The sequence below is a fragment of the Elgaria multicarinata genome, chromosome 1, assembly GCF_023053635.1.
Source record: "Elgaria multicarinata webbii isolate HBS135686 ecotype San Diego chromosome 1, rElgMul1.1.pri, whole genome shotgun sequence".
Taxonomy (NCBI): Eukaryota; Metazoa; Chordata; class Lepidosauria; order Squamata; family Anguidae; genus Elgaria; species Elgaria multicarinata.
Window position 1 is genome coordinate 104,784,049 of NC_086171.1, and position 10,274 is coordinate 104,794,322.

At 39.9% G+C, this 10,274-nt stretch overlaps 1 protein-coding gene across 8 annotated transcripts in view; it reads left to right on the top strand.

Annotated features, from left to right (window-relative positions):
- CEP350 (centrosomal protein 350) overlaps positions 1-9,929 on the top strand; it is a 104,082-nt gene extending 94,153 nt beyond the window's left edge. For all 8 annotated transcript variants that reach the window (XM_063134385.1, XM_063134427.1, XM_063134420.1 and 5 more), the window contains 3 exons: positions 180-326; positions 3,966-4,088; positions 5,789-9,929. In XM_063134385.1, the coding sequence (XP_062990455.1) occupies positions 180-326; positions 3,966-4,088; positions 5,789-5,953 (435 nt within the window). In that variant the 3' untranslated portion in view covers positions 5,954-9,929. The remainder of the gene's footprint in view (positions 1-179; positions 327-3,965; positions 4,089-5,788) is intronic.
- Positions 9,930-10,274: the final 345 nt, after the last annotated feature.

The window sequence follows — 10,274 nt, forward strand, 5'->3', positions numbered from 1 at the left end:
GGGGAGGGATCGGGCGTTAGAAAAAAAATCTAGAAAATGTCTGTACCTCCTCAGGGAAGCCAACTGTGGACCCCAATGAAAGCAAGGTTCCAATCCACAGGTTACATGGTGAATGTCCTCGTTTTTTGGTCTGGTTTTTTTTTTTTTTTAAACATTTCCTTTACTTATGTTTTGCCAAGGCTGTGTTTGACTTGACAAGAGAGATCTTTGGAGAGATCTTTGCAGAAGATCCAAATTTGAATCAGCCCATATGGATGAAACCCTGCAGAAATACTTCTGGCTATTTCCGCCGAGTAAAAGATCCAAATGACCTTGAGGAGATCAAGGTAAGATTGAAGCTATCTTGAATAGTGACTTGGCACATGTCATCTGTAAGTCCCAAAAAGTTGTATTGAAATATATCTAGAATTTGAGATCGAGTTCTCTGAAAACTCTCTGATGGAGTCTTACAGCACATTCCCATCAGTTTTTACTTGGAAGTCAGTTTTACCATGGTAACTGACTTGGAGTTTATTCCAATGGGATTGCAACTGTTCTGATTTCCCCCTTTTTGGTTTCTTCCTGTCTTGTTGCAGATTTTACCTACCATAGATCAGATACAGGACTAGAACTTACATTTAGAGATTCCTATTGTTCTTGTTGAAATTTAGTTTTTATAAGAGTTCAGTGTTGGTTTGAATCTGGATTAGGTTGAACGCTTGGTGGTATGCTTCATTTCTTACACTGAAAGTAATAAGCCAAAGGTTGCCTTATTTATTTGTTACAATTACATATATTTCACCTTTCAGGATACAAATCTTTCCAAGGCAGTGTGTGTGTGTGTGTATGTGTGTGTGTGTGTGTGTGTGTATATATATATATATATATATATATATATATATATATATATATAAAATCAACTTCTGCAAGGCAACTGGTGGTAGATGGCCTCGTATAGTATGTGGATGGTAGAAACAGGAACAGATGCATGATGTCCTCTCCTGGAATCTTCTCCATAAGGACTGCGATTCATAGATAGACTTATTGGATGGGGGACTATCCAGGTGGAGCAGGCTCTGAAGTTGTCTATCTCCTTCCCACCAACTCTTACTAACCTGTAGAACATCCATGGGCAATTGATAGAAACAGTGGAAGCGCTTTCCTAATGTGGAACAGCCACCACTGGAATGACCCTTCCTAACTTGATGTGGAATTCAGGCATTTCTTTTAAAACTCAGGGTTCTCCTTTCATTAACATAGCAAATTAATACTGGCCATTTCCTCCTAAAGCATCCATGTACACTTTGCAGGGCTGGCAACTATCAAAACCTGTTTCTCATAGTGCCAGGTTGCACATCAGGTTGGTTAATCGCTCACTAAGCCACGCTGTTGCTGACAGGCGCTCGCTGGCTTGCTATGGTTTGTTTCCCTCTTCGACCTCCCGCCTGCTCCCAGAACATATACCAGAGGCCTTTGTGGCATGACATACTCCTGAGATTCTCCCCCTGCCCCTTCTTGCCTTACAAAGCACCTGCATTGACATATATATGCTGTATCTTCGGAGTTAAGGGGGGGCACTTACATTATTTTTTAGGATGAGGTGGCTGACAGTTTTGTTTATTTTCTTTCTTCTTTGTGGTCTCTGTGCATCACACTTATGGGCTCTACACAAGTGCAGAGCCTTGATTCAAGAAACTTCTAAAGCTGAGTAAATTTTGGCAGGAACCTTCTCCCACTGTGCATGCTCCAATGCGTTTCCACCCAGTCCCTCAGTTCTTCATTGACTGCCATTGTGGCAGCACTCAATAGAAGTGACTTCTACAATTTTTTCACCTGCTGAAGAAAATCTTTGATTTATCTGTCTATTTTATCTTCCTTCTTACCTCATTTTTTTCTTGTCTTTGTGTTTTTGCATTTTTTTCCCTTTGGTTGTTGTTTCTTGCGATCAGCAGGGGGATTTAAGCTTTCCCCATTCTTGTTTTCATGCTGAAATTCCTTCCCCACTCACAGCAAATGGTTAAATTTCAGCATGAAAACAGGAGGGGGAAGCTTAAATCCCCCACTTCCAAATTGCCACGATCCCAAATTGGGGCACAGGTGCTTACCCAGAGGTAACTCAATCACACATACACAGATAGCTGTGTTAGCTTGGCTCACAAGGGGATAAAGTTGGTTGCTGTCAAATGAAATTCCGAGGAGGAGGGGCAGAAGGCACTGTGAGGAGTGGCTAGGATTTTTGCCACTCTTGCCAGTTGGCTCAGTGGCCCTTTCTGACTAAACATGCACAAGCCACTTTTCCAGGTTCAGATGTCCATACAAGCTATCCTGAAAATAAATCACACTGAACAACTCAACAACAAGCTATGTGTTCTCACAGTGGCTCACACTGAGGAAACTGTGCCAGATTTGGACGTCAAGCCACCCTGAAACAAACCAGGGTGACAACCCACTATCAGATGTCATGTCATGTGAACTAGGTCATAGGAGTTCTCTTGATGAAGTGGGAACGTGTTCCATGATTTTTATTTCTTTTCCAAAATCTCATTCCTCAGTTGAATGGCATATTAAGCAGTTTGCTCAAGGATGTAGAATTAGTTCATAACAATGTAAGTTTAGAAAGTTTGTGTAGAGATCTATAAACTTGCATTTTCCAGTGTAGGGTAGACTTGGGCATGCTTGGTCTACCTAGTTATTTTAAAGTGTAGGTCCAGCTTGCCTAGCTATGATCTTGGGGACTCAGTATTTAACTTCCAATTGTGTTTTCTCATTATTTAATGTTTTACTTGTGTTATGTTAACAGAAAGAAATATAAATGTTTAGAAAATTAAATTTCACTAGTGTACTCCATCTGTTAAAAGGATTTTCCCCTAGCTTTTCTAAATTTACCCTTGATAATATGCCTCATATATGTATTTGTTTGATAAAGTGATGTGGATTGCAACATATGCTTGAATTATTGGCTCTTTTCATATTTCTAGTTCTTGTATTGTACTTGTGGCATATTATATTAGTCTGGATTATGATAGATAGAAGGTAGGCCCTTATTATATGTGAGGGACTACTTTCTCCATGAGTTAAAATACTACCACTGGACAAATCCAAAGATTCTTAACTGCCCATAACTAGGGCAGAAGCAAAAATGCCCTCATTTGGAACTGACCTTGTTCTCATGAGCTATTCAGGCAATTGGAGCATAGACCACAGGCAACCTTTAAGTTTTGTCCAAGAGGCTGATGATGGTAGCTGTAAGGTCCTGTTACCCCAGAAAAAAACCTGGAGCCAAGGCCAAGCCCTTTGCAGCAAATTATTGCTAATATTCCAGCAAATAGCTTGGAAACTAAACACTGATGCCTAATTCCCATGATGTATTGGTGAACAGCAATATCACATTGTCTTGAAGGTAGGCATATAAATGTCCCTAAGACCTATACATTGACTTGGAGAGCATCTCAGATTGTGTTGGGAGTCAGGCTCAGAAAAGCTATTTCTCATAAAGTACTTCTTACACCCAAGATTTTGTGAGAAGACCCTCATCTAAGTGCCACCAGGCTTAGGTGGCCACTTTAGACTGTATTCTGGGATGTAAACCTGTCAAGCGAATGTCATGGCTCATTGCTAATTTCATAGGTACCAAGTTATTTTATTATAATTTAATTAGTACCTCCATCCCTCCTTCCTGATTCACTGCATTTTGTTTTGTGTGGGAGAGGCTACCTAAGGATAAAGAATGCCCTCTTGCCATCTCTTGGGATGAACATTAATCAGGAATAGAATTTTACCATTGTCCGCTACTATGTAAACTGATGATGTGGTCTCAGAATAGCCAGAAAAATTACCCAGGAAACACTTGGATCTCAGTATTCAGCGATATACAGCTCCTCATTAGAGATCTTCTGTCTGGGGGCGGTATTTGTAGAGATGATGCTGTGGATAGGAAAGACTTCTTTGAAATATGTTTACATTCATTCCTGTCTACTTTATTGTAGAGTTTCATAGCAACTGAGGTGCTGAAGCTATTAAATTTGAAAAAGGAGCCAAACAATAAAACAGACTGGCAGAAAATGATGAAATTTGGACGCAAAAAAAGGGACAGAGTGGATCATATACTGGTCAGTAGACTTTTTAAAAATTGTCCGTTGTATCCAGAAATTAGTAGTTGGCAACATTTCTGGTTAGAATTTAGGGGGTTGGGGAAAGAGTTAACTTATGTTCTTACCTATATAAATTATGTGGATTATCCAACCAAAATTAAGCACTTTTAAAGCCCATTCTTTTCAACAGAAGATAATAAAAGACTTAATGGAGTCTGTTAACTCCTGAATATAGAATTGCTTTGCATATGTTTTATGTATAGCAAACCACAGGACTCTACATTTCTTGGTTTGGACTTGCAAGCCAGTCCAAAAACTGTTGTCAATCCTCCTCTCCCTCTCCCCCTTGCTGGCTTGACGAAGGTAAGCATCTTTGGCCAACAGCAGCCTGCCTCTCTTTTCTATTGGAAAGAGGTGGGGAACATTCTAGCTTTAGCTGATGCTTGGTGGTAATACTCAGAGCTCTGGCAGCACTCAACGGTCTGGGAAGTCTCCACCATTCCTTTCTGTTCCGGAACAGGAAAGTCTGGAGGTCATGCTGGTTTGGCCTTGCATCACCAAGGTGGGATCATCTCCCATTAATTAATTAATTAGCACCCTCGGCAGATTATTCCAATGCTGAAATGTTCTTATAGTAAGTTTTGACTTAAATACTTAAAAGGTTGTCACACAGGGGAGGGCCAGGATCTCTTCTCGATCCTCCCAGAGTGCAGGACACGGAATAACGGGCTCAAGTTAAAGGAAGCCAGATTCCAGCTGGACATCAGGAAAAACTTCCTGCCTGTTAGAGCAGTACGACAATGGAATCAATTACCTAGGGAGGTTGTGGGCTCTCCCACACTAGAGGCCTTCAAGAGGCAGCTGGACAACCACCTGTCAGGGATGCTTTAGGGTGGATTCCTGCATTGAGCAGGGGGTTTGACTCTATGGCCTTGTAGGCCCCTTCCAACTCTGCTATTCTATGATTCTATGATCCCCAACCACCTCTGGATTTTTAAAAATGGGAGATAGGCTTGTTACTCATGATGCTTGCCAGAGGGTGGCACCACACTCACTATGATAAGTGTGATGAATGTAACTGTTGAAGCCTGGTAACGACTTTTATTTTAACAGCAATGGCAGAATGGCTGAATGGCTTCATGTGGAAGTGAATGCTGATGGGGAGAAGCTATTTTATCTTAAATGGAAATGAATCTGCACAATCATGCTGTAATCTCATTGTGTTGCACAGCATGAACGGGGTTCAAAATTACTGGCTGTCAATGCAGGCATTTCAATTGGATTATTTACTTATTTGTTAATTTATTTGATTGATGGCCCACAAAGAACCCAGGGCAGCTAACAATTCATATAAACAGTAAAATATATGAAAACCATTAAAATCAAACACTAATCTTACAAACATAAGAATATACAATAAAAAATATCACTAAATTAGATAAAACACATGTCGATAACACCGCATCCTGGAATGTGGAGTGAGTGTAGCCTAGCCTTTGCTGGTTGCAGCGATATTTTTCAAGGTTTAATTTTAAACCACAATATAACTGGGATATTTATGATGATGATAATTTGCTTTCCTATAAGTTGTTGTAGGAAAGGTAAAGACAGCTGCAGACTTTTACAAGAAAGTTTGTTTTTATATAGATTTACAAGAATGTGCTTAAATAAATGTGTATTTAATCGTAGTGACTTTCCCCTCCCTTCTAAATTCTAAGGTGCAGGAATTACACGAGGAAGAAGCGCAGTGGGTGAACTACGATGAAGATGAGCTGTATGTGAAGATGCAATTGGCAGATGGAATTTTTGAAGCCTTAATTAGAGAGACTATTGATGTCCTTAATCAGATTAACGAAAAACAGGAGAAGCTGCTGCCTCTGTAATATTGAAGCTATATTTTTGTCATAGCAATGCTGTTACTGGAGTATCATATGATTTTAAGATTGGCTGAGAGGCGATAGAATTTGCCCCTCCCTCCTGTGCTGCCTTTGGAGACTTTACACTGGATTCGTTCCAAACAGTTTCTTTTCCAATTGATGTGTGTGTGTGTGTGTGTGTGTGTGTGTGTGTGTGTGTGTGTGGCCAATTCAGCATGAAGTAGAGCAGTTGGTACCTGATGATTGGGGTTTCTTGTTTTGTTTTGTTTTTTGATGTGGCAGTCTTGTACAAGGACTGTACATTTCAGATACATTTTGTAAATTGCTGGGTTGGAGCACCAGATACCCAACTTAGAAGATTCAGTCATTAGTAAACATCATTCTCCATTTTAATAACTGCTGTTCTAATCTGTTTTTAAGTGTAATTAATAATTTTGTTAACCATCTTAATGATGTATATGACAGCCCAAACATACACTGTTCCCCATTTGTTGGTCTTGTTCTGTTCTTCCATTCATTTCCATCTTTCTGTCTCAAAATGTAGACATAGATAGTGTCACTTGATTAATGGAAGAGAAGCTTGAGGGTCTTGAGCTCAGTATTTAGCTAAAGATTTGTTTCTACTGCCTCAAGGCAGAATGAAAAGTTGGCACAAAATATTCATCTGGGCTTATTTTCCTACTTTTCCACAGTATTCGTTCTTTCCTTAGTGAACCACCAGCTGCTCCTAAGTAAATGGATACTCAGGATTCTCTCAGGCTCTTGACATGTGAGAGTTGGAAAAAAATGCTTGTTAAATGTAGGCCTTTGATCCTTTTACTTCCTCCCTTGCTTACCACCCTACAGTAATGTATTGGCAGAGCCATTACTTGAACTAGGTAGGGTTAGGAGTGTATGTACCAAAGAGAGTGATGCCCAGTGCTTGACTCTGGACTTGTTTTGTATGCATGTGAAAATTCTTTTAACTTATTTTATAACTTGTATGTTAAAAATATGTCTAGAGCAACACTGACTGCACTACTATAAGATTTAAAACACCAGAATCTATCAAAGTTGTCTTATTTTAGGACTGTGTCTGTCCCATAAACATAGAGATGCATAGTCCTTGTGCAAAAAAAACAATCTCAGAGAGACAGAGGGAGTCTGAAAAGATCCAAGTGTGTGTTTTCCACTGTGGGGTATGAAAGGGCCATGAGGAGGCACAAACGATCTAAAACTGGGACTTGCAGAGGAAGCACCTGAAATGGGATGTTAAATCACCTTCTCCTCCCCACCCCAAGACTTCCCATGTCAGTTAGGACACAGACAGTGTCAAACACTGTGGTTCACACTGCCCTGTCTCCTCCCCACCCCACCCCCCCAGTGTTTCTCCAAGGGAACACAGATAATCTAGGCCTTAATTTGAAATCTGGTTTACTTTACATGATATATTGAATCAAAGCAGATTCAAATTCTTTTGACATGTCTTAGCATGGAGACAGCACTCAGAAGCATGGGAGGAGGCACTCCAAAGACTATATGAACCAAGAGGTGTACATGGGAAGAGTTGTGTCTTTTTCCTTTTCATCTCATTTAGTTCCTTGGGCTTCCAGCTAAGCGTACCTCTGCGATTCCTATATTGGTCTCTTCTTTTGAAACCTTTTTGATTTATTTGCCTTTTGCACAATGACACACAACCAAGGTAGCTCCTTGCATCCAGGGGCAGCACAGAGAAAATGGCATTCAAACAAACCCTCAGATCTGGCATTGCCAGCGTCTCATTTGTAAATTTGCTATGGCTAGTCTAATCTATAAGAGTGAGAATACCCAGCATGTATACTTGTTAACATTTCCCTCTCGCTGGAAGAGCCAATTTAAACAACAGTCTGGTGGACTAAGATGCTATGATTTGACTGTCTCTTCCTATTGAACCTTGGAGTTGTCTTAATGGATTTAAACAAGAACTGTTTTTTTAACAGGTATGATGCCATTTTATAATAGTGTCTTAGATTTTACCACTTCTGACTCACCCATTATTTTTACCTGCCTAGATACATTGTGTGAAGCAAGGGAGTATCCAAGCAGAGGTGGGAAATCATCTGCAAAACTGATAGCTGCATAGATAGAGTATTTCCATTCTTGAGGTTACCAGAAAAATAGCAATAGTGATGCATTGCACACCCTAGAGCTGTTACCTTAAACTTAGGGTTCTTTAGTGTAGAAGCCTTATTCTCTCAAGACATAGAAAAGGGCTGAAAATTTGCCTTGTAAACCTACTGATGTCTGCTGATTTGGGTGAACCAATCACTGACTGCTAGTTTCAACCTTTCCACCTCTATGCAGCAACAGCCTACACAAGTTAGCTTTTTTTCTATAGATATTGGATTATTCTTGCAGGTTTTACAGTACAGAAGTCATTCTTCTCATCTCAGACACAAGTGTGAAAACCTATAGCAAGGATGCATTACAATACCTCTAGCTTGCCCTGAGAGATCCTATGTTTGCAACTGTGTGAAAATGTATAGTGTATGTTTAATACATGCCTTTGTCACCCAGAGATTTGTGAGCTCCAAAGCATGAGCTCTCATATCTGTGAATGAGACCCGTGTCATTTTTGGAATACTTTTTTGATGTGCCTGCAGACATGGCAGTGTCCATCCTGTATATACTAAATGAGAAGTGGCCTTTAACCTGGAGTCCACTGGGGACTGTGGGGAATTGTCCTTTTCGCATCACAGTTCAGGATGGATTGTTGAAGCAGCACAGAGGAGTCTGGAGTTTAACAGATGACAAAAGAGTTGCCATTTTCTTAGAGAGTGTACCCTGAAAAACACTTGAATTATGTTGTGTTCCTCAGTCTTTAAATTAATGTTGGAAAAGACTATGGGATTTGACCATTTTGAGCCTAAAAGTAAGAGAAACTATTTATAGCACAGCTAGAAAACATGGATCGAGTTAAATGTGTTGCCATCTTTCCCTTCTGAGTTCAAGAAAAGAACTATCAAGGCAAGATGCACAAAAGACCAGAATTATGCAAATACAAAGCGCAACAATTCTCCCTATCGAATTGTTGCTGCTCTACAGGTTGTGACACAGTCCCCTAAATCTTTTCTATTAAAGCCCCATTTAAATGAATAGGAGTTAGACAAGAATGCAACTGCGCTCTTGCACAATTCCCATTCTTCCCAAAGGAGACTTGAATAGCAAAGATTCACGATGGATTGTGCCTGGTAGACTTAACTGTCATAACCTTTCAGAAAACAACAGAAAGATTTTGTGGCCGGTTTGGTGGGGGTGGGGGGCAGACCCATTGATGATCTTTGAAAACGTGGCCTTAGCATTTTTTGCAATACTTGAATAAAAGTGTGTTCACTAAAAAAAATTCAGTAGCACAGCATTCAGAGACCATTGAAGTAACTGCACCACAAATACTTTTTCAATCACTTTTGCTACCTTAACAGAATTGACTACTTATGTTCCAGCAGCAAAAACAGTTGATACTTGCAAAGTGTTTCTTCTTAAACTGTAGGATTTTTTTTTGGTATTATTTACAAACACTGTTCAATATGGATAAGCAAAACTCTCAAATAAACTAATTTGAAATCTAACGTGGAAAAGAAAAAAAGACTGAAAAGCTGTACTGTAATACATTGGAGTAAATAGGAGTTTTTCCTTGATATTTTGCAGAGCCTTTTTATATACATTTGCAGAGCCGTCTTGGGGAGACCCTTCTTCCCTGTGTACTGTATTGTGCAGATACTAAAGTGATCCCATGTGTGTGTATGTAAATAACCTTGTCATACTGGTTTCCAGGTCAATTTCAGCCAATAATCACACACCCATGTGCAGCACGGCTCAGTAGATTACAGGGTGTTAAGGTTCTTGTAATTATGAACTGTAAAATAACCAGGGTAGTCCCTGTGTACACCAGTGTAAATATCTTTGTTAATTTGAGATGTACTTTAAGAGAATAAAATCTGTAAATAAACTGATTTATAAATGATCCAATTTATTTTACTGTTCTTTGAAATAAGTACATTTGCTTATATGGTGTCCTTTTATTGCACTCTCATCATGCCTGGTTTGCGGTTTTGCAGCACGGTACTCAGATGCTGTTGTGCCTGTCCTGCACCCTTCCTCTTCCCCTTCCTTTTTCGTGTTTTCTTAGAATGGGGAAAGTCTGGATAATTTCCCCCAAATAGAATTAAAGCACCTTTCAGCCCCCATGTAGTGCTGTCCTCTCACTATTTTTTTTGTTGGGGGGGTGCTTTGAGGGGAAAGGTTGCTGATGAAAGGGGGGCCAGGGCAGTTCTCCAGCACCATGTTGGTAAATCACTAGACAACAAAG